The sequence below is a fragment of the Balaenoptera musculus genome, chromosome X, assembly GCF_009873245.2.
Source record: "Balaenoptera musculus isolate JJ_BM4_2016_0621 chromosome X, mBalMus1.pri.v3, whole genome shotgun sequence".
Classification (NCBI taxonomy): domain Eukaryota; kingdom Metazoa; phylum Chordata; class Mammalia; order Artiodactyla; family Balaenopteridae; genus Balaenoptera; species Balaenoptera musculus.
This window is the reverse complement of record NC_045806.1, coordinates 20,884,366-20,909,046: the sequence shown is the minus strand read 5'-3', so window position 1 is coordinate 20,909,046 and position 24,681 is coordinate 20,884,366. Positions and strand designations below refer to the sequence as shown.

At 37.9% G+C, this 24,681-nt stretch overlaps 1 protein-coding gene across 1 annotated transcript in view; it reads right to left on the bottom strand.

Annotated features, from left to right (window-relative positions):
• POLA1 (DNA polymerase alpha 1, catalytic subunit) overlaps window positions 1–24,681 on the bottom strand; it is a 291,963-nt gene that overhangs the window by 139,832 nt on the left and 127,450 nt on the right. Inside the window, exons 31-34 of the mRNA XM_036840342.1 lie at window positions 24,150–24,281; window positions 19,642–19,816; window positions 4,910–5,088; window positions 2,948–3,079 (exon numbers count right to left, since the gene is read on the bottom strand). Coding sequence (XP_036696237.1) covers window positions 2,948–3,079; window positions 4,910–5,088; window positions 19,642–19,816; window positions 24,150–24,281 — 618 coding nt within the window. The remainder of the gene's footprint in view (window positions 1–2,947; window positions 3,080–4,909; window positions 5,089–19,641; window positions 19,817–24,149; window positions 24,282–24,681) is intronic.

The following is a 24,681-nucleotide window of genomic DNA, read 5'->3' as shown; positions in this document are numbered from 1 at the left end:
TACTTGAAATATCCTTGCTTGGTGCTTCTTGTATTTCTATGTATACAGAAATTTAAATGTTCTATGAAACAAGAATCCGAAGGATACAATCATTGCTATATGGTGAGAGAAAAAAGCATTTCCCCTGCTATTAAAGGAGCCAATATTAAAACACTATGATACAGACTGATTCTCAGATATATAAAAATTTTAATGTTTGCTGCATCACATTTATTCAGCCAGCGCTATTTATTCACCACAGACTATAACAGAAGATGTGGTATATTTTTTGAAGAGTGATTAAGAACTATACTTTGTTACCCTAAACTTTGGCCCTTTTGTTCTTGACAGCCAGATTTCTTGGTGATCTAGAACTGTGTTCCTTGGCAGGTTACAGTGTTTGGTCAAGTACCTTATACTCCTCCACTGTCTTACAAAAGCTCCCTCCTTATGGAGATGCCTCCTTTCTCAACGTAGGTTGTTCTTCCCTGCAGTGATTCTAAAACTAAAATGAAAAAAATATGGAGACTCTTGTTCTCAGTCCACTAACAACTTTATGTCCAGTGGGGAGCATTTTTTAACTTGCAGAATAGGAGGGAACTCTTTTGGTCATTAGCTTCAGAGAACAGTCACTTAATCTCAGTACTTAGTACCAACATCCTTATCTCCAGTACACTTGGTGTATTAATCTCCAGCTGGTATATCACACTGAACTAACTGTAATCAGGATCACTTGAGGCACGATAACAAAAGAAACTCAACACCATATCCCTCCACTGGCAAAGTTCACTTAAGTCTGGGGTCAGGAAGAAAGAGAACACTCTACCAATAAAGTATAACTTGGAGGTGCATGAGCTTTCTGTATAAAAGCTCTGATCTTGAGAATATTTGAAACATTTGTTCATCATGGGGCCATGAAAAGAACGAATAATGGATTTCTTTCTCTCCCAGACAATCACATATGCCTAAGGACAGAAAGTAGAGAAACAAGTTCTTAATTTTGAGGACAATCATATCATTCTTCAACTGTAGGAATGACATTTGGGTATTTTAATTAGAAATTCCTTAAGAAAGTCAATCAAGTGGGCAGTTAACGACAGGAAAACTAACTTGCTGTTAGTGAGATGGTTGGTAGACAATTAAAACAAATGCTATAGAAACCTTGGGTTAAATGTCTGGACGCCTAAAACTAGGTTATTTAGCTTGAAAAATACTTATATAACCACGACCACCACACCACACACACACAGTTAGAAATCAATCTTTCAGTTAGGGCATATTTCTAGCTATTCAGAAGATCATTTTTTCTGCCTATTCTCAACTTAGTCAAAACAGATTGCCCGTTCTTAGAGAAGGAAATAGATGAGCTTCTTCTAGTATTAACATTTCCATGGTGAAGATTTTGATAGACTAAACACAGAGAGAAAACTCAGAATTCTTCCCAAGAGTCAAGAATCATGCTCTGCTCAATGAGGTCTGTAAACGAGCTGAATAGTTTTGATTTGGACTCTTCATGCTAAATAAAGGCCTAACATTTCACGTGCTGAACATTTCATCTACTGCGGAATGTGAACCCACAGATAACCTTTATTCCCATCCAACTGTTCATTAAGTACAGGACTGGATTATTCACTAAAATGTTTCAGATTTCCCAAAATGTAGCCATAATTATTATTTTAAAAATATCTTCAGACAAACCTACTTGGTTCTTTTTTCTTGACAAATACAAATTATTCTACTCCAAAATCACAAGACTAGAACTCTATGCGTTTACTCTTCATCCTAATGATCCAATACTTGATTTTCATTTAATGAGTTCGATTTTAAAGAAGATAATGCTATGTTATATGTTAACTAACATATAAGTAGAAATTATAGGATGATATTGATCAAAGTCAAGAGTCTTACCTAATAGAACCAGAGCATTTTTTGGGAAATGCCTTGCCAGCATAACCTCTTTACCTAAGTTACAGTGAACTTCCAAGTAACAGAAATTTTGTTTAGATGACAAATGACATAATGAAACACTAAGAAAAATCAAATGGGAAATGTGGTGTTTTTTTCTTTTAATTTTAACTTTTGAAGAGAGAAAAACTAATTCATATGAAATGTGTTAAAAACCAAAACAAAAACTTTGAAAGGAGCCTTCTTTCTAATGCAGACAGCTCACTCACTGTTCTGGAATTTTTACTATATACTTATAAAAATTAGACATTCTTCTTTAAAATGCTAGACAAAAGCATAGAAATTTAAAAGATGTTTATTCTGATTTCTTTGGAAAACTAAGCTATGAAATGGTTTAGATTACCACATAAACACAAAGTGTTAGCTAGTTGGCAGTTTATTAAAATCACCACACGGGAAGGGATAGTTAGGGAGTTCGGGATTGACATGTACACACTGCTGTATTTAAAATGGATAAACAATAAGGACCTACTGTATAGCACAGGGAACCCTGCTCAATATTATGTAACAACCTAAATGGGAAAAGAATTTGAAAAAGAATAGATATATGTATATGTATAACTGAATCACTTTGCTGTACACCTGAAACTATCACAACATTGTTAATCAACTATACTCCAATATAAAATAAAAAGTTTTAAAAAAGTAAAAAAGAAATAAAATCACCACACATGATTTTACGGCTCTAGTTGCCAAAGACAGGTGATATTGATTTTTCCTCCTCTGATCGAAGATCTGAGTGACCATTTAACTTCATTTTATTTAGGCAGCAATAAACTAAAACACTTCCTGATTACATTCTCATTTTTCCTTAAAAGCAAAAACTTCATTACTAAAAATACTGCTCATTAATGAGATGAAATGCCCAACAGAAAAATCAAATCATTTTCCTCCGTCTTTTCAAAATTGTACAGTTTCATACAAAAACCGTATCATTTTATTTTAAAACAAGTACCAAACCTAAGTAAGTTGCATATGTAAGACACTCATTATGGATACTTACTTCGTAGTATTTTTTAATGCAACGTCTAATGTCCATGATCAATTTGTTGCTCAGCTGTACCATAAAGGTCAGAGGCGAAGCCTTACAATCGATGTTACTGCAACGATACAAGCTGGGCTCCATATCGGTTCCCTACAGAAGTCAAGACAGACAAGTACACAAAAGGTTACAAAAGGTTTCTTGTGCTTAAAAACTTACATGCTGTCCTGGTGTACAATATTTTAAATTCATTTTATTGGTAAGTTTTTTTTTTTGACATCTTTATTGGAGTATAATTGCTTTACAATGGTGTGTTAGTTTCTGTTGTATAACAAAGTTTATCAGCTGTACATATACATATATCCCCATATCTCCTCCCTCTTACATCTTATTGGTAAGTTTTTAACCTTATTTTCTCAACCATTTTCCTCCAAAAGATCCCCTCAGTCACCACATACCTTCTACTCTTGCCACCATCATAATGGAGTACAAAGCCAAAGGGAAAACCCTGAAATTACTTTTTTTACATTCAATACATGACAGACTATGGATAAAATAGTTTCCCCTCTGAAAATACCAGTGAAGTCGCATTATTGGAAATAAACATCCTTCCTAGAGATACTGATCAATAATTTAAATTTGCACTTAATTCATTCCAAGACAAAGCAAGAGCGTTAATGACAACAGTTTGCTCCATATTGCCAACTTAATTTTAAGAATAAAGTCTAAAAATTAAGTGTTACACCACAAAGTGATCACTTATTGTTAGCTTAGCAAATCTAAAATTTCTATAACCACTGCCCCCCAACAAATGAAATGTATTTGGGGGAGGGGAGAGAGGAGGAGTAAAAATTTGAAAAAATGAACTATTAGTAGTTGGAGAAAACGTTTTGTTTTGTTTTAAACAAAGACAAAGCAAATGTAATATACAGGAAAACTGTTGGGGTTTCTGGAGCATTTGTTTTCCTTCTTGATACTTAAACATCTTGGTTTCCTGCTCCAATCTGGTACATAACCCTACCCCGCCACACGAAGCAATTCCAGGTGGAAGAGATTTTAGAGCTTGACATCGGCTCTTCCACAGTTAGCCCATCTGCAAGTCGTCAAGCCTCCATGCAATTAACTATCTTATTTACAGCTGTAATGAAGCAAAACTCAAGGATTTAGCAAGTATTGCTGATCTGTGTCTGCCTCTTCCTTGCACTTGCTTCCAAAGACTGCTTTGTTTTGATTCAAAAAAATGCAAAACATCTGCTGTTTGTCCAAATTAACTTAAAATAATTACTTTTAATTTAGATAAAGGACATATTTTCTTTCAGTTTCAAGGTTTTACATGGTTCTGCGGCCTACTCATTTGCCAATGGCTAGTACATGTATAACACTGCAGTGGAATCAAGTAGATTGGCCAAGTTTCAAGTTCTGATCCAAGGTCAATGATACATTTTTTGGCAGTACTTCTTTAGAGAAATGTCTCCCTGTGACTTTTTTAATGCCTGATATGCAAAGACAGCAGAAAAGATAATCAGAGTACCTTTGTCAAAAAGGAGGCAAGTGGGATGTGTAAAGATAAACAAAAACTTTTCAAAAACACTTAGTTCCCATTAACTTGATTTAAGATAAAGGAAAATACTGCTCTAAGTCTTAATAAATTGGGCTGGGAGTGGAGAAATACAGGTTACTAATTAAGGAATTACAATAAAAATACTTTAAGATAATTCAGAATTTTCAAGAGATTCCATTTAAAAAACCAAGGCCAAGCATTCTAGGAAGCCAAAAACAATACTCAAGCATACTCTATTAAGAGGTTTCAAGCAGAAATAAGTAAGTTGTGAAGGCAGAATTCATATGATGCTAAAATTCTTTAAACACATAAAAACCTGTGTTTTCTTTTTCCTTTTTATACACATAGTAGAGAGAAAATGGACTTTATACTAGTTCACTCACAAAACAAACAAACAAACAAAAGAAACAAAAGCAACTAACCGAACCATCGAAGACACTATCATAAATATTCTCGGTTCCACATATAGGGCATGGACATTTGAACCTTTCACAGTCCCTGTATTTCTCTTCATCCGTGAGCTGTGCTGGGCCACCAAGGAGAGCATCATTCTCTTCATCTTTGTGATAATGATGAACTCTAAATTGGGTGGGGTCAAGTCCTATTAAGGTTAAAGAAAAAATAAATTCAGAAAGGTACAATTATTTAAATTCCCTTCTCCAAAAATACTCCAAAGAAGAGAAATCAGAAAAGAATTACTTCAAATTCATGCACATACTACACAACCATTTGAACTCAAGATAGAGGCTCATATCACCAAGACAAATGACTTCTTCTTTTAAGGAGATTATAAACAAAACAAGTAAACTGCACCAAAACAATGCAGAAACATTCCACTGGACATTTGCGTTTGGAAGCAACTACTTCTATAGGATGGTTTTACTATTTTCTTAAAGTTACGATGAAAATCTCAAAAAAATGTGCACTGTTAAAATCTCCTAAAATCAAAGTATCACCATTAAAACTGAAAATAGAGAATAAAAATCCCATTACGGAAAACAAGTTCACTGCTATTACAACTGCTTCAAGTGCAGACACCACTGCTAACCCTGATCTCAATGCAGTGGTCGATTCCATCTTGGCTCAGTAGTTAACAGCATGTAGGTTGCAATCTAATTCAGTGGTTAAAATTCAGTAGCAGCATCTGAGTCAAAACTCAACATGGTTTTTTTGGTGTTCTGAATTCAGGAATTTAAAATATGTGCAAAAACAATGAATCTACAAATTCTATAGGCCAAAATGTCCCCGACAATACTGAAGCCAAATATACCTTCTATATTTCAATCAAAACAACACAAGAAATCAATCGATGCATAGTTTACACTATCTTGTTTCCCCAAACTATTTGAGAAAAGAAATGATTGTAAGGCCAACCAATTTAACTTGCCTTTGACCAAAGCACATATGTCAAAATGTACTATTTGGATTTACACTTAAAGATAATTATTCCACACTATATCTTATAACATTTCCTTGAAAGCATTCCTTAGCAATCCCAAAGAATTCTAGGCTTCTGAGTAATCTAAAGAAAGCTATCATTTGTTTTAGTACAAAGGTAAATAAGTAATATAAAACAGTCACTAAGCAAAAAAGTTCAAATACCAAAAACACCTAAAAATTATTGTAACTCTATCAACAGCTTGCATAGTTAGATAATCTAACAGATGTATTCAGAATTCAGTGACAAGATCCTAAATCCTATCTGGTCAACTGTCAAGTGGCATCTCTTTAATTATAAAAGACTTAGGGCTGACTGACACAGTGGAAAGGTGCTGAACAAAGAATGAAAAGACTGAGACTTTGAGTCTTGGTTTTCTCACCTGCAAGATGGAGCTACTACCACCACCATGCACTTCTGAAGTTTAAATCGGATGTTAGGGACAAATCGTTTTCAATGGTGCCTATCACTGGTAAGCACCCAATAAATGCCACGTGAATGAAAAAATAGTGGATGAACATCATTTAATCCATCATTTAATATTCATTCAAAATTACACATTTGGAAAAATATATGAAACGCACGTTCATGTTGCACAGCAAGTTAATAGCTGCTCTTTGTAGTAATTAATCAAAGTGAGTATTTCCCAACATGATAGTGTATAATAAAAACAAAGACTACACATTCAAAACAAATTGAAAAACTGTTCTTGGTTACTGTAACATAGGTCACTTGGCCCCAAGACTCACTATACATTTTTATCTTACAAGTTACCTATAGCTTAAGAGCAACAGCAAGTTAGTGAAGTGTGGGGGAATATACACCCTCTCATTTAAAGACAAGGAGGGGCAGAGGAATAAGAGAGACCACGCCCACGCCTCTGAATGGTGCCATTTCTTCTCTGTAGTGAAAGGCAACTGCTGCAAATTCCTGAACCTCTAGCTGTGAATCCAACTGTATTCACATAATGTCTTGCTTTATTCACGATTATGAGAAAGCAGCTCCACCTTTTCTCTGATGGTATAATTATTCATCAATTCCCCAGGCCAATACTATTCAAAAAGTTAAGGAAAAAGAAAAATAATAAGTGTTTTCTGAAAGACAAGCTTCTTTCACAACCTAAATATCAAGGAACAAAACAAAGCTGGCTTTGCACATAGACAAAACTGGATGGGCTCTAACAAGGAAGCAATGAAATCTCTTTCTAGGCCTCCCCACCAGCCATGCCCACTGAGTGCACCTGAGGCTTGGGGAGGCCTGCCTGCTGAGCACACCACAACTGGACATGGGCTGCCTTGCTACTTACGGAGAAAAGCCCAGCAAGTGACCAAGAGTTATGAAAAATTATCAGGCCTTATGAAATGCCTACTTTAAATGTCCATTTCCACAATCCTTATCTGCCCGTGGCAGTAACAAAAACAAATGGCCTACCTAATTACTTCAGATTTATTCACAAGCTGATTTTTTTTCAAGAGAAGGGACTTCACCTCAGAACTCTTGGCCATAAGTCAATGGTAAATTTTTTAAATATAAAGGGAGAAGACGGTGTAATTACCTTAAAATATTAGGTATATAACGATCCTTGTACAAGAAGTTACTTGGATACAAAAATTTCACAAAAAAGTGATTTTCTTGGGAGGACAATTGTAAGTTCAACAGGCAAATCACAGAGGACTAAGTTAAATCTTTTTAAGAAAACATATAATTAATTAGTCATGTTAAAAAGTATGGATCATTGCTGCTGGAATCCTTTTTTAAGGTCAAAATCCATGCTTAAACCCCAAACTTATTCAACATATAAATTAATTTTTCCAAATCCGCACAAAATTGGCGATAAGCAGCTTATTTCGAAGTTTCGGGAAACTTACAAAACTTTTACTGCTTAAACCATAACTCGTTAAGGCTGGAGCGAAACAACAGGGAAAAAGTATCTGGTGCTGCCACCTAGAGGTAGATTCTGAATTTTAAAATGTACAAAACAGCTGCTACATAGAACTCCATTCATAGTTACTGTCCCTCCAAAATGAAGCACTATTGTCAGAAATGACATTAAAGCAAAATCTTTATAATCACAGTTTCCATACATGCATATACAGTGCATAATCAATATTAAACTGCACACCATACAGTAAGTAATCACAGTAGTCTTTGAGCGAGCAAGAGATACAAAACTGAATTCCAAGTTCCTTATCTCTTCTAACGAGAGCTTTCTCTGAACAACTGGCCTAAAGAAACAAACTTTATGCCCCAGCTGAAAAGAGATCTTCCACTTCTACTAGACTAGCTTTTGACAGATGACTTCAATCATTTGGTCCAGCACAGGGTAAAAGGAGGAACAGCCTCCTTGGGCTTGGCACCAGTTACGTGGGGGAAGAGCAGGAGTGGAAATGATGTGCACTTTAATTCAATCCTGTGGCTTGTTGTGACCCAGCCACACCGTTTTGCTTGGGCTGCAGTGGGGGGGGGGGGGGGGGGGTGGGGGAGGGCAACAACGATGAGACAGGACAGAGGGGCAGCGGAACGAAATTGAAATACTGTCATTTATAATTAGAAAACTTATAGGATCTCACATTATTTTGGCAACAGGATCAAAGCTCTCATGTTTCAAGAAGTATTTATAGAAAGTAACATCACAGGCACTGAAGGGGATGAGTTCAGCAGTGCCGTTTTATACTGAAGATCGCCACATTCTTATCACACATACCTCCAATGTAACACTTAGCACAGAATTATTTTTTTTACCACTGTATTTTCTAACAATTGTAAACTATCTGTTTTTAGAATGTTCACTTGCCTCCATTTCCAAGGGGTATTTAAAATACTTCAAACTCAAAGCATTAGGTTTAGAGGCTGATGCATTTGACTAAATAATCTTCTTCCTCCAAAAGACAAGGTCTCTATTAGTGCAACTGCAAATAACTACAGTAGAGTCAATTACATGTGTTCATACAACTGGGGAAGAGGGAAAAATCCATATGAATGAAACTCCAAATGAGTAGAGTAACTGGTATTCCCAAGCAGTTGTCTGTAATATGAATCACTTAAACTACTAGGGAAGCTAATTAATGAAGTCCTACTGTGAATATTTTTTTCTAAAAATTTCTTCTAGGAAATGAATCCTTTCCACGAATCCAAGCTTTCATATAGCTGGACTTCTTAGAGAACAATACACAAACTGAAAACTTAGTAGGATTAAAGAAAAAATATTTAATGAATTTTTAAAAGGTGACTGTTACATCCATAAAAAGCCTTGTATAAGAAAGTTCATAGCAGCTTTATTCATAATAACCATAAATTAGAAACAATCTGATGTCCATCAACAGGAGGATGAATAAACAAACTGGTATAATCTACCATGGAATACTACTCTGCAATGAAAAAGACAGAATACTGACATGCAACAAGATGGATGAATCTCAAATATATGCTAAGTGAAAGAAGCTGAACACAAAAAGTATATACCAGAGGAGATTATTTATATAAAATTCTAGCATAGGCAAAACTAAACTATGGTCCTAGAAATCAGATGAGTGGCTGCTTTTGTGAGGGGGAGGGTATAGACTGGGGAGAGTACAAGGGAACTCTCTAGGCAATGGAAATATTGTTTTGATAAACTGTTTGCATGCTACTCTTAACACTGTACATTTCATGGTACGTAAATTATACTTGAAAACAAAAACATCCCAAATAGATGTTTGTGATATATATTAAAAACATTCCAAATAGAAGATGTTCGTGATATATATTTCCAAAGAACTCATTTAGAATATAAAAGGAATGCCTGTAAATCAATAAGGAAAAGACAACTCAACAGGAAAGCACAAAAAGACTTGGACAGCTCACAAAAGAAGATATTCAAATGGCCAATAAGCATAAGAACACGTGCTAAACTTTATTAGTCATCGAAGAAACACAAATTAAAACCACAACATTATGCCACCACATAAAATGAAGAAGAGAGGAAACACCAAGTATTGGTAAGAACGTCGAGCACTCAAACGCTGCTAGTAGCGGGTCTAAACTAGTAGGACCACTTTGGAAAATTGGTAGTATCTACTAAAGCTGAACATACATGTCCCCTATGACCTAGCAGTTCTCCATCTAAGTATATACCCAACAGAAATATATACAATTGTTCAACAAAAGACATGTGCAAGAATACCCAAAGCAGCACTATTCATAACCACCCAGAGTGGAAAGAACCCATAGGTAGGTAAGTCACACAGTGTGGTATATTCATACTAGACAGAAATGAAGTACGACCACATGGACCCATCTCACAAACATATTGAACCAAAGTAGCCAGACATAAAGAGTAAAGACATAATTTATACAGCATCGAAATATAAGAAAACCTCATCTATGATGTTAGAAGTCATGATAGTAATTTTCTGGTGGGGCATGGAGGATAATTTCTAGAAGGAAATACGAGGGAGCTTCTGAGAATGTAGTAATATATTGTTTCTTGAGCTCAGGACTGACTACACTGGTATGTGTTTACTTCAGGAAAATTCCTCAAGCTGTTCAGTTAGGCTTTTGCATACTTTTCTGTATGTATGTTATACAAGAAATTCATACTGATTTCTCATGCCATATACAAAAATAAATTCAAAATGGATTAAAGACTTAAATGTAAGACCTGAAACCATAGAACTCCCAGAAAAAACATAAGTACATTCTTTGACATTGGTCTTAGCAATATTTTTCTGGATATGTCTTCTCAGGCAAGGGAAACAAAAGCAAAAATAAACAAACAGGACCACATCAAACTAAAAAGCATTTGCACAGGGAAAGAAACTATCAACAAAATGAAAAGGCAGCCCACTTAAATGGGAGAAGATATCTGCAAATAACATATCCGATAAGGAGTTAATATCCAAAATATACAAAGAACTCATACAACTCAACACCAAAAAAACAAACAACCTGATTAGAAAAATGGGCAGAGAACGTGAATAGACATTTCTCCAAAGAAGACCAACAGATGGCCAACAGGCACATGAAAAGATGCTCAACTTCACTAATCATCAGGGAAATGCAAATCAAAACCACAGTGAGATATTGCCTCACACCTGTCAGAATGGCTATCATCAAGAAGACAAGTAACAAGTGTTATCAAGGATGTAGAGTAAAGGGAACCCTTGTGCACTGTTGGTGGGATTCTACGTTTTTACAACCACTATAGAAAACAGTATTGAGGTTCCTCAAAAAATTAAAACTAGAACTGCCATACGATCCATACAGTTTCGCTTCTGGGTGTTCACCAGGAAAAAACAAAACACTAACTCAAAAAGATGCATGTACTGCAATGTTCACTGCAACATTATTTACAACAGCCAAGATATAGAAGCGACCTAAGGGCACATCAATAGATGAATGGATAAAGATGATGTGGTGTACACACACACACACACGAATATTACTTAGCCATAAAAAATTGAAAGCTTGCCATTTTTGACATGGATGGATCTAGAGGGTATTATGCCAAGTGAAATAAGTCAGAGAAAGACGAATACCACATGATCTCACTATATGTGGAATCTAAAAGCCAAAACAAAAGGAAAACAGAGTCACAGATACAGAGAGCAAATGGGTGACTGCCAAAAGGGAGAGGGAGTCAGGTGGGGAGGGGATAGGCAAAGGGGATTAAGAGGTAGAAAGCTCCAGTTATATAATAAATAAATCATGGGGATGTAATATACAGCATAACGAATATGGTCAATAATACTGTAATAACTTTGTATGGGGACAGAGGGTTATTAGACTGACTGTGGTGATCATCTCATAATGTTTGCAAATGTCAAATCACTATACAGTACACCTAGAACTAACATAATATTGTACATCAACTATATTTCAATTAAAGAAAAAGAAAATTCACACTGAAGAAGGTAGGAAAAGTAAGTACTAAGTATCTCTCATGATATATCTCTGAGTTTGTTTCAAAATGTGTTAGATTGCAACCAGACATTATGTACCTCCTCACAGATGTACACACCATTACCTAGGAAGTCGGATTAGCAAAAACTAAAATAAACTGGACTGAAATATGGGCAGCTCTTTAGATCTAACTACCATTTTACAGGAAATAGATGGGACAGAGGGATGTGTTAAAGGATACCACTAGGATGCAATTGGCAAACTCCAGAATAAGGGACATTCCACATGACAAAAATCACCAGTTTCCTTAAATAAATTGCAAGGATCCAAAAAAAAAAAAAGAAAAAAAAATAGAGAAGATTAACTATCATATGGACTCTGATTGGATTCCAATTCAAAGAAGGAGCTTCTTTTTAAAAGAAAAAATGCATTCACAATACGATTGGGGAAATACATTTATTGGTTATGTGATGAAATGAAGGAATTATGGAGTTTTTTTCCTAGTGGTAATATTGTAGTTATGCTGAAAAGGGGGAAACCTTGTCTTTTAGCAATGCAAAATGAAATATTTAAAGATAAAATGATATGTTGTCTAGAATTCACTTCAAAATCATCAGAGGAGGTGAAGAAGAGGAGTAACATTGGCCACAGTTGCACATGGCTGAAGCTGGATGATGAGCATCTGGGGTTTTCTTACATAGTTCTCTCTACTATTGCACATGTTTGGAATTTTCCATAACAAAAAAGTTTAAAATACTGCAGGATCTAATTTAATGATAAACAACTGACTATACAAGTGGCAAACAATTGAAGCTGCCTTCCACCAACAACAAACCTCTCCATAAGATAAATGGAAATTTTCTGAGTATTTTAAAAGAAATAATATCCAAACCTTTGGGTTAAATAAACTCCCAAGAGTCTTACTGTCCTGCAAAAGATAACTCCCAAAATCTTGATGAAAAGAAAAAATTCTGCTGGAGAGCACTCTCATAACCGCATGTGATTATTTGTAATGCCCTTGATGACAGCCCTGAACGTGAATTTTAACTTAATGAAACCTGTACCTCTGAACAGGAAAAAAACCTTATTTTTAGACCTGAGAAAACACAGTAACTTTATGCTGAAAAAATATATGGAAAATAAAATAACACAAATAAAACAATAGATCAAGATCGCTTCTCTTACACAAAGGCCTCTCCTCTCCAGCTATGTTGGTAGATAAAAAAAGAAACAAACCCCGTTTTTTTTCCCTTCTGATTTTGTAAAAACTGTCTTATTTTTAGGATTAAGAGTATTTATATTTTTTCACCAAGGAGGAACATAATATTCACCACCTTTACTCATTTCTGTCTTATTCATATGTATACATTTAACATAGTTTAAGTATCTGTGCACAATGCTGTATTCAGCTTTTCATTTGTTACGTCTTATCCATTTTTCTATAGGCTACACAATCTTGACGTCATTTTAGTATGCTTAATATGATGATCCTAAAATATTTGATCTATAATTAATAATACAATATTGTATACTTGAAAGTTCCTGCAAGTAGATCTTAAGCATTCTTACCACACTTCCCCTGCCCCAAAAGAGCTAACTATGTGTGGTGATGGATGTGTTAATTATCTCGATCTTGGTAATCATTCTACAGTATAAACGTGTATCAAATCATCACGTTGTACACTTTAAAAGCATACAATTAGGGAATTCCCTGGTGGCCCAGTGGTTAGGACTCAGCACTTCCACTGCTGGGACCCCGGGTTCCATCCCTGGTCGGGGAACTAAGATCCCAAAAGCCGCACAGCGTGGCATGCATGCGTGCGTACATACATACATACATACGTACATAGAATTATGTTTGCTAATTATTCCTCAATAAAGTTAAATTTTTAAAAAATTGATCTAACTTAAATAATTTGAGAAATCCCCATTTTCCTTTGGAAACTCCAAGCTTTACAAAGTCAGAGTTAGAAATCACTACACAAAGCAATTATTCTAAACATGCTCTGGTGTGGCTCCAAGTTCTTAGAAGTGTGCCTGCGTCAAACGAGCAGCACTACCTCAGGCCCTCAGCACAGCGAGCCAGTGACACAGAAACAAGCACCATGTGCTCGCCTTATAGGGACTGCGGTGCAAGGCAGTGCAATGGATACCCTTCATGAGGCTCTCTGTGAATTCCCTCGTGTGCCCTGAAGAGCAGCTGGGATGGCCTGGGCTACCCCTGGAAGTCGGGGCCCTGCTGCTTATCACTGGGCTGGAAGGACAAGTGGGAGGCGGGGACAGGCAGCCACTCCCGACTCCACACTGGCCTCTGCAAGGCACATGCCCACAATGCCTCAAACGCCTCCATTTTTATAAACTCTTCCCGGGTGGCCCCAGCTAGAAGTGGTCTCTGTTTCCCCCAAACACTGAAACTCCTTTATTTTACCTCTTTGGGGACATGTACTTGTGCTGTCCACTAGACTTCCCCGCAACAGGGAAATCGACTCAACAGGCTGGGCTGTGATGTGAGTAAAGGAGCCATGGCTGACTCAACTTCGTATCCCTCACAGCACCCATTACACTGCTGAGCACAGCAGGTCTTCAACATTCATCTGTTCCATGGATGCATAAGTAGGTTGGGACTAAGTAGGCTGGGAGCATGAGCCATTTGATAACGCGCTTGGAACGGCGCTCCAGCCTGGAAGGGGCGGTTCTTACCTGCTGAGAAGACTTACTATCCTACACTGCATTTGGTGTGACCTTACTTCTGAAATTTTACTATGAATTATGCCATAGAAAATATTTAAGGTTTGGAAATGCTGGTCATGTACGTACATTCTTCTGAGAGCTGCATCATGAAAAAAGGCAAAGTCTTGATCAACAAAGTAATGCCTGAGGCACTTGCTGGTGGCATCATTCCACTCCCAACCACCTGTGCTTTTCCCCCACCGCCACCCCACCACCTTTTGTAGGTATATCTCCCCGGGTCTACCAAAGGCACCCCCAAATATGGCGTGGCCCGCTGCTGCACTTAATTTCTTAGAAGACATCACGGTACCCTGTCTACTGACAAAAAGTACCTTCTGTAAGGTGGGTGGTATGGGCCATTTTTTAAAAGGGGGGATTTTTACTTCCCAATCTAACTCAGGAACACACTGGGTTAAGTGTGCTGTCTTGTTCTAAGCACTACTTTCACAGATTAAATTTTAAATTCTCATGTTCTTCAAACATCAATAATTTCTCAGGACCAATGAAAAAACTGCCCTGATAGGCAAATGCCTGAAATTTTATCACTGACCATGAAGAAAGGTATTTGACAGTTATTGTACAAATCATTCCTCATCGGAGGAAAAATATTATATAATTTTAAGTAGTTATGCATAAAATATACATTTATTAAAAGATGAAATTCAGGAATGAACTTTAGAATATTCTAATCCCCAGCCTGTTTTGCTAGGTACAGAAGACTATTTGGATGTTGGAGCATACTGTGAATATTTCACCCACAGAATATAGAGAGCTTTCATTAGAACAAGAGAGAAAAAAAGACCCTATAGTCTGGAGAACAAAAGCTGAGAGTTCCAAGTTTTAGTGGCCATGTTTCCCATAGGGCTATTGTACAAGAAGAGTAATACTACATTTTTTTCTATTCACAGATGGAAAAGAGTAAAATTTAGCTTTATTTAAGCCCAACAGCAATAATCTTGCATGGGTTTCAGAAAAATGATACACATTTTACTGTGGGATAATGAGGACCATTAGTTATTAGGGAGAACAAATTATTCTCTTTCAATACAACAGACTTATTCATTCACTCATTTAATAGACTGTCCTCTCTCCTTTTCACTGAAACGACCTTCCCATACAGAACACCTGGCCATGCAACATGCCACCAGACAGACTTCAGGAGGTATCCTGACGGGGAGAAATAGAGAATTTCCAAAGTGAAGCCACAGGATAAAACCAACACTTGATGCTTGCCTTTCATTTCAAGGAAAGCAGTATAAAAGCAACAGAAAAAGAAGTAGTTGAAAAATATAGTTGCTCTCCACAAAAGTCTTAAAAATAAAAAATCATGAACTTAATAATTTTCCTAAATGAAATTATGCCATTATTCCTGATTTCTTTATACCAGCTAAAAGGACAAAGTAGCGAACTTCACTGAAGTTTCAACACTGTCATACATTTGATTAATCAAAGATAAAAACTACATTAAAGGCAAGAGAATTAGTTTATGTCTGTGATTAGGCAGTTGGAGGGCTTGTATTTTATGTATACATTTGCAGACTTCAACTTATGTAACGGTGTCAGTTCACTAACGGCAGTTTTTTTTAATATAAAGAAAACAGATTTAGAACTTTAAAAACAAATTACAGTAATTGTGTGCCTATAGCTTGCACCTCTTAGAAACACCATGCACCCCTAACACTCCTCCCCTTACTTCCCCACCACTTCCCTATCTCCTCCCTTCTCCTCTCAAAGCACAGGCTAAGTGAGAACTGAAAACAGGGGCCTCAAATCCCCTAGTGAAGAACAGCCACCCTAATTGTCACTTGGGGTAGAGGAATAAAGGACGCAGATAAAAATGCAGCTCCCAAATAGGGCAGGGGGCAAATGCCTGCAAAGATCTGCCCAGCAAGCTTCAATGTTTTCTACAGATCTTCATGGTGACTGGCACTTGCTGTTCTGCACTTCATCACTGTGGACCCTCCTATGAGGAAAGAGGGAGAGATAAAGGACTAGGAGATTTACCACGTATGTAGATAGGTATGTGGATACCGTTCGTGACGGCTGGGGCTGTGGTGGGAGGAGGCACACTGCGCAATGATGACAACTTCACATGTCTTCAGCATAAAAACTGCTGCCAAACAGCAGAAGACAAAAACGAGAAAAAGAAGGTACAAAGGGGAGTGGCAGCAGCTCCTTCAGAGCTAGAAACACAGGCCCTTCAGCAGCTCCAAGCGGCTACCTGGCACCGAGAGCTTTCAGGTGATGGGGTAGGAGAGATGGGGATGTGTTGAGACCACGCACAAGCATGATGGGTCCCCTCTGTAGACTGAGCCTGGTCACTAATAGCAAGAACACTCTGAAGATGGGGTCCACTAGGCTACTGGCTTGGAAAATGATTTGTGAAAACTGGATTCATATGACAGTCACAATGATGAGAAAGTTTCGTCTTTAAGCAGCCACAATCTGCCTGCTGTTTAATTGATATGAAAATGATCTTAAATATGACCCTGTAACCAACGAAATCAGTCTGGTCTCCTCCTGGTATGGCCACTCTTGAGACATCTGAGCAGGCATCAGGCTGTTTACCAGCCAGGCTCCACCGCCTTCTACTCTACAGCTCTTCTGCCGAACATACAAGGCTCCACCCTTATCTGTTAAATGTCACTCACAAGATGAGGCTTGTTCCAGCTACCTCTCCTCGGCTCTGGGCCACTGGAAAATTCAGAACCAAAGAAGGAATAGGGCAATGGTGAGCCTATGAACCAGGCTCTTGATGATCCAAACGGAAAACCTGGAAGATCTACTCTAAAAAACAAATGCTTCTGCTGAAGGGCTGTCAGCGGGGCTGGGGGTTTGCAGTGGGGCGAGCAGGAAGCACAAAGATGAAGCTCCCGGGCCTTCACACCCACGCCACCGCACTCCTGGCTGAGGGCATGTGTCACAGCCTCCCAGAGCTAAGAAGAGGTGGTGGCTACAAGCACAAGCTTTGCAGTCACGCAGAGCTGGGTCCCAGACCAACCACGGTCGGCCACTCACTAGCTATGTGACAAGACCAAGTTAGTTACCTCTCTAAGCCTCAGCTTTCTTCTCCGTAAAATGAAGGAAACAACATAGCCTCATGGGGTTACTGAAAGGATTAAATGAGATAACATATGCAAAGTACTTATTACAGTTTCCAATAGAGTACGCACTCAAGGCATAGGAGAGAAAAAAGAAGGAAGCTAAAAAATATTGTGCACTTACACTCCCTCCTCCCAGCTGAGGATTTATAAACATCATCAAATACAACTCAACTTTGAGAATACATTATATGATGATCTGGGTAGCAGAATTTTATCTTCCTAATTATGTTTTGCTTAGGCAAATGTCAAAAATGAGTTTCCACTTCCAGAGCAGACACTGATGGCAGGGGCGGGGGGGACCCACTGGCGGGAAGGAGCTCAGAAACATATTCAACAGGGGCAGCGTGGAAAGTATGTGACTTGATGATTCATCTGTCCAGTCTCAGCCCATAAACGCACAGAGAGCTAACTGCGTGCAAATCCCAGGGACGAGAGGAGTTTGAACATATTTCTGCAGAGGCCTGGCAGGGGGCTGGGGCGTGGCCACAACAGGCGTTCACTGCGCACTCCCCTTGCCCAGGCCTGTGCAGAGCATCTCACATGTATCGCTAATCGCTCCCTCAGAGCAACTCTAGAAACCAAGGCTGAGACCAAGCTTCAGAGGCTTGCCAAAGCCACAGAGCGCGTGAGCGACAGAACAAGTGTTTGAACCCAGATCCCTATGATGCCAAAGCCCGTGTCTTAAGCCAGACTTATTCAATGAGAAGAGGAGGAGAATTTTCCATGAAGCATGGACAGATTAAACAATGCCATATTTAGGGGACCCGGAGTACACTAAATAAGAAGTCAGGCTAGAAATACAGGTTGGAGCTAGAAAGTTAGTCTATAACTGCCGAAGTCAGAGACTGTAAGATGTCAGTGGCAACTGGACTTATAGATAGTGAGGAGCCAGCCAAGGACGTTATTAGGCACTTATTCTAAAAATATTCATCTTTGTGTACAATGGGATAGAGAGCAGAGAACTTAAAGCAATGTAACTCTCAACATGCTGGTCATCTAGAAAGGAAATCAGGGCTGGTTATGAAATACATTTCTAAGCAAGAGATGACAATCTGGTGACCTGGCAAAAAGTCTGAGAAACAACGAGGTTTCAGGGTTGGCTGGCACCTCCAGAGTGATGAGAAATTAGGAATCAACTAATTCCTAGAAGATAATGAGTCCAGTTTTAGAAGAATTTTTAAAAGTGAGAGCAGGATACTCGAAAGGAATTGAATACAAGTTAAACGTTTTAATGTTAAAAAAGCTGTGTATTCTAACTCCATACAAAAACACATTTAGAGACTGAGACAAGAGGAAACAATAATCAAGATACAATGCATCTTCTTATTAAGTGAAGTTCACTGATTAAAGTGACAATGATGTACGGACTTCCCTGGTGGCGCAGTGGTTAAGAATCCACCTGCCAATGCAGGGGACACAGGTTCGAGCCCTGCTCCAGGAAGATCCCACATGCCACAGAGCAACTAAGCCTGTGCGCCACAACTACTGAGCCTGCGCTCTAGAGCCCGCAAGCCACAACTACTGAGCCCACGTGCTGCAACTACTAAAGCCCATGTGCCTAGAGCCCGTGCTCCACAAGAGAAGCCACCGCAATGAAGAGTAGCCCCTACTCGCCGCAACTTCGCACACAGCAATGAAGACCCAACGCAGCCAAAAATAAATAAATTAAAAAAAAAAAGCGACAACAATGTATGCTGAGACTAGGAGGGCGCCGAAAATCTCTTATCCCTTCTTTTGCCGCCTCTCTCTCTCCCCACTCATCATCTGCTGACAGAGCGCCTACCCTAGAGCAGGCATGTGCTTACAGAGGTAGCAAGCCTGTGGGGTTCATATAGGAGGGGAGACAGACATTAACCAAACAACCACAAAAATAAATGCTCAACTACAAACAAAGAAGTGCTTGACATAGTACCGTGCCTCTAAACAGGGCTCCTGATGGGTAAGGGATGACCGCACGGGCTGCTGTTGCCGGGCAAGGGGCTATGTGAGTTTGGACACTTACCTAACCACGTTGCAATGAGAACAGCATCAATTCCATCTATTGGTTCACAGATTCGAGCCACGACTGGGTGGATCTGCTGGGCCAGGTAGTACTGGGTGTCAATGCTTAAATTGTCCTGCTTCTGCAGCTGCTCGGGTGCATAGGCCCTTTGACTCCCAGTGAGGTTTGACCCATCCTACAAGAGGACACGGTACAGGTAAAATTGTGAGAAATTCAATCACAAGTACTTGCTTGGACAAAGAGAGGGACAACAATTCAAATTTTATATATTCAATTCCAAACACCACGAAATCCTTTTGGACAACAGTTCAAATTTTATGTATTCAATTCCAAACACCAAGAAGTCCTTTTGAGCTATTGGTGAACATTTCATATGCAACTAACAGGAGGAAGATCAAGGAGAACAACTCGCCCACTGTCCAGGAATGTAAATCCAGCATGTGTTGTGTTCTATTTTTTGTTGAAACTCGAAACCAACAAGATGGCATGACTAGATTAAACAATTCCACCTGCCATATCACAGAAACACACAGGGAAGACTTGCTAACAAAGGCCTTTTAGGAGTCATGACAAAAAAATGTGTGACCCTTTTATTATGTTAACTCAATCCCTCCTTGCAAGAATTCTAGTTGTATTATCATCTTAAAGACAGGGAGTGTGTGTGCGTGCGCAATATCTCTCAATGAGAGCTACATGTATCACTGAGAAGCAAATGAGCAAGGGGAATAGACCAGTACACAAAACCCAAGAGCAGTAACTTATGTACAAGATATAATAGGTAAGAGTAAAATTAAGAAAGTCGCCTTGGTGGAGTAGAGTGCTCTAGGAGCAAAATATTTGGCCACTGGAACGAAGGGTGTGCCATTTTGTGCTGTTTACGCGGCTCTTCCTCAAGGAAAGGAAGAAGGGCCAGAGAGCCTCTTTTCAAGGCCTTCCTCTTCTCTTTACTGTCTAAAAATAAAAGTTGTGAAACTCTATATAATTGGCCCACATACAGTCCTGTGGGTGATGTCATCATCATCTGTGAATCAAAAAGCCATCACTCTACTGGACCAACATCCAACAACTCGCTCCACTCTTCCTCTTGTCTGCAACAACAGAATTTATTATTCAGATTCGTAAATTTTAACTATTCACAGTGCTCCGCTGCTCTGCAAAACTTATTATAATGTGAATCCTATTCTTTCAATCCTGCTACAATCAGTCCCTTCTCAGCTCAGTGCCCAGCCCAAAGCAGAGGCAACCTTTCATACCGTTGTCTTACCACAAACTGGAAGCAGTGGCCTCTATTCTCTGGCTAGGCTCCTGATGGAAACAAACTGGGATGTTTATCAACTAGGTTCTACCTATGCTAAGATATAATGAAATAACTAGAAAGGAAGCAAACCTCAGATTAAAAGATTTGCTTATAATTATTTTTCAGGAGTTCACAATACAGTAAAAGAAATTAGGCAGAATTAATCAACTTTAATTGTTGCCTTTTTAGAAGTTTGATTTGTTAGATGAGAGTAAGCTGACAGCCAATGACAAAAAGAGTGTGAAAAATCCTTGGGCAGTGTCTTTAGGCACTACAACTATATTCAGACTGCCTTTTAACAAACACATGAAATCTGACTGATTTATAGAATTGTAGTTTTTTTTAAAAACTGGTCTGTCCTTAAGATTATAGTAATGTTGAGTTTAGAAATTTTTAATAAAGAATAAAAACGAAATTTGTAGAGACAAAGTATTATTTTTTAAAAACGGCCCTTGAGTTACTTTCCAATATATCATTAGATGTTCTCATGTCTGTAAAAAAACAGTTGAAAAAGTTCTAAGCATATTCTCAGTTGAAAAAGTTTTTCCCAAACATATTTCTTATTGTATGTAAAAACATCTGAGCTCAAACATGACTAAATTCAAAAGAATTGGTAAGATGACAGGTTTTCCTGTGTTACGTTGGAAAAACATTTAGGCTGTAACATAAGATATATCCCTCAAAGACCTAATTCTCAAACCTAGCAAGACCTAATTCTCAAACCTAGCAAACATTTAGGCTGTGACATAAGATATATCCCTCAAAGACCTAATTCTCAAACCCATGGTATATGCAAAAACACATCCCATACACCTTTAAAAATAGACTGAGAAGCAATGTTGGTCTTCCTTGAAGTGCCCATATAGTAATTTGTGAACTTCTCAAAGTACATACTTTACAGAGACAACCAGATGCAGACAATTCATTCAAAACTATGCGGTCATCTTTAGTAGGAAACCAATGGAAAAGAAGTTTTAACAGATGACAAGTGGGGCCCTTAAAACAATTATGTTAAAGGCATGCCTTATGAAAATTATGTCCAATGAAAGTTAAATAATTAAGGATTTAAAACTTAACCAACAAGTGGAAGTTGATTTATGATCTCAGCAAATAATTCACATGGTTTAATAAGACTATGAACTACAATATAAATTACATACCACAAACATTACTCTCTGAATTCACCTGAATTTATAGTCTGAATAAGTTATCAGTAGAGTACTATATTCAAAATGTAAATTCTAAACAAAAAAGAACCTGTTTAGGAGATAGGTTATTCTTCGAGGGCATCTTTGCTTAGAGCAGTAAATAGTTCTCCTAAAAATGTGTCATCATACATTTTGAGAAACATATTCTAAAAATATAATTGTGTTAGGAAAGAGGAAGAATAACCTGAGTGCTTAAAAGCAAAAGAAGTAGGCAGCTTTGGTTAGCAAACATGCTGAAAGTGGGCATGTCCCACTGCTGGGGGACAAAGGCAAATTAAAGTCCTACAGCTTTTCTTGGGATACAGTGAGAAGAATAAATCAATAAAAGAAACATGAACTGTTCTTTTAACAAGCAAATAAGTTAACACCCAGCACCAGTCGAATGGGAAAAGGGTTGAAAATACATCAAATTGGATTTAGCATCAGCATTTTGAGCTTTTCTTATATCAGTAAGACCCGAGAAGAAGAAATCAAAAGACCTCAATATTCAGACATCAAGGAATATAAGCTTGACTTTTGAAATACATTGATCATAGGACCATACGTCTCCATTCCAGGTTTAGCCAAAACATAATTGTGGCTTGATTTCATTTTTAGATGCTATTTCAGAAAACCCATATAATTTTTCAAAGTTGTATGTCGCCATCTGCTCCTGTCATTAATAATCTTAACAGCTTTTCCATGTATGTGAATACCTAAGTGAAAAAAAAAAAACCTAGCCTATTTACCAAATCTTTATTTGCATAATATGAAAATTGTTTTTTTGAGATGAGACTTGTCAGAGGCAATATGCAAAGCACATTAAGGGCTTGAGAGAGTCAGACATTTATGGAAATATTTTCCTGCAGGAATTGGCTTTCTGTAACAGTTCTTAATCAAGGGTAACCCTAGGAGGGAGACAGAGTCAAGTGCTGATTCCTGTCCATGTACTTAAATCATTTGTTATGTACATCATCTACAGTACCAAGCAGATATTAGCAGACGACTTCTACATTTTGAAAAGGCTCTCTGATTGCAAAACACATTGACTGTACTTTGACAAAGATCAATCACATTGCAGTGAAGTTTAAGGCTTATCTAATTTTTTTTTTACTGTAATAACAAAAAGCAATATTTAATTAATTAAAAAGAACAGTCTTGTTGAGATGAATTATGCCTTTTGGTAAACAGACCACACCATAGTAACTGTAAAGAATTTGGATAGAGGCTTTGACTCTGACTTTTTTTTTTAAGCAGGGAGAAGGGATGAGACCCCTCCTTTGTTCGGACTGGAGTTAAGTGCTTTCAAAAAAAAAAAAACCACAAAACCAAAACCCTCTTCTGTTCTACCCTTTCTCCCTATCCCTGACTGTTAGAGGCATGCTACTCTCAAAATAAACTGGTCAGTGGTTTAAAACTGTTCCAGAAGACCTAGAGGTTCCTGAGAGGTGTCTCATGGAACAGGGAGAAGACAAGAGGTGGGTTCTAGGCCCCCTCCACTCCCCCCCCCCAAAAAAAGGAGCTGGTTAGATAATCTGTGTTTTCTTCATAAGGTATCTTTTTAGGACATCTCACCTTTCTCCATAACCATGCATTTCGTATTTTTTTCAAGTAATTATTTGAACAGGCTAGTGAAAAATGCATTTACTCTTTTGGTAGAATAATATTCAGAATGGAAACTGCTGCAAAAGGAATGATAAAGGACTACTGCTGGATATACAAGCAAACTGGTAGACATTTTCATTCAAGTTAATTTCAGATTGAAACAGCAGCTACTGTTATATACCTGTCTCACCAAAGTAATTTCACTCAACCAAAACACTAGTCTCAAATGTTTTATAAAAATTTTAATAAAATGTCATACCCCTGACTAATGTTTTTAAATGCTGCAAAACCAACCAAGACTAAACCCTCTCTTTATAGCATCAATTATTTGGAAGAGTACTAAATAAGACACCATGGAGAGATGGATTTTACTATGGGCTCGGAATTGGTGTAAATCTTATTTATTATGACAGTTTTACCTGACAGATGACATACGACACAGTATCTCCAGCTTTCACCTTTCTGCCTCCTTGAGAATTTATCCAGAGGGCAACATGTACATGAGGTAGGCTTTTTTTATCAGGGTAATCCTGAGGATCCTTTGTCAACGCCTAAAAGAGAAAAAGAGGGAACGAAAAGCCCCAAACTTTAAAATGAAACCTTTCTCACACAGATATACACTAAACATATCTCTGCTAGAATCACACCAGCCACATAAACATAAAAATGACAGAAGCTGTATGTAGAAAACACTGCCACAGGATCTTCAGACATTCTATCCTCAAGGCTCCTCTCTCCTTCATTTAGTAACTAATATGACCAGATATAATCCTGAAAAAAAAGAAACATGAGTTTCCGGGCCATGGCACAGAATACTTGGATATAAAGATTAAGACTGTGAATTCAGTCTTCTATGCAGCCTTAGAGTTCCTCCTAATGTCTGCAATTCTCTCACTGAATTAACTGATTAGTTAAGACGGATGGATAACGGTTACTCTGACTTAATGATCT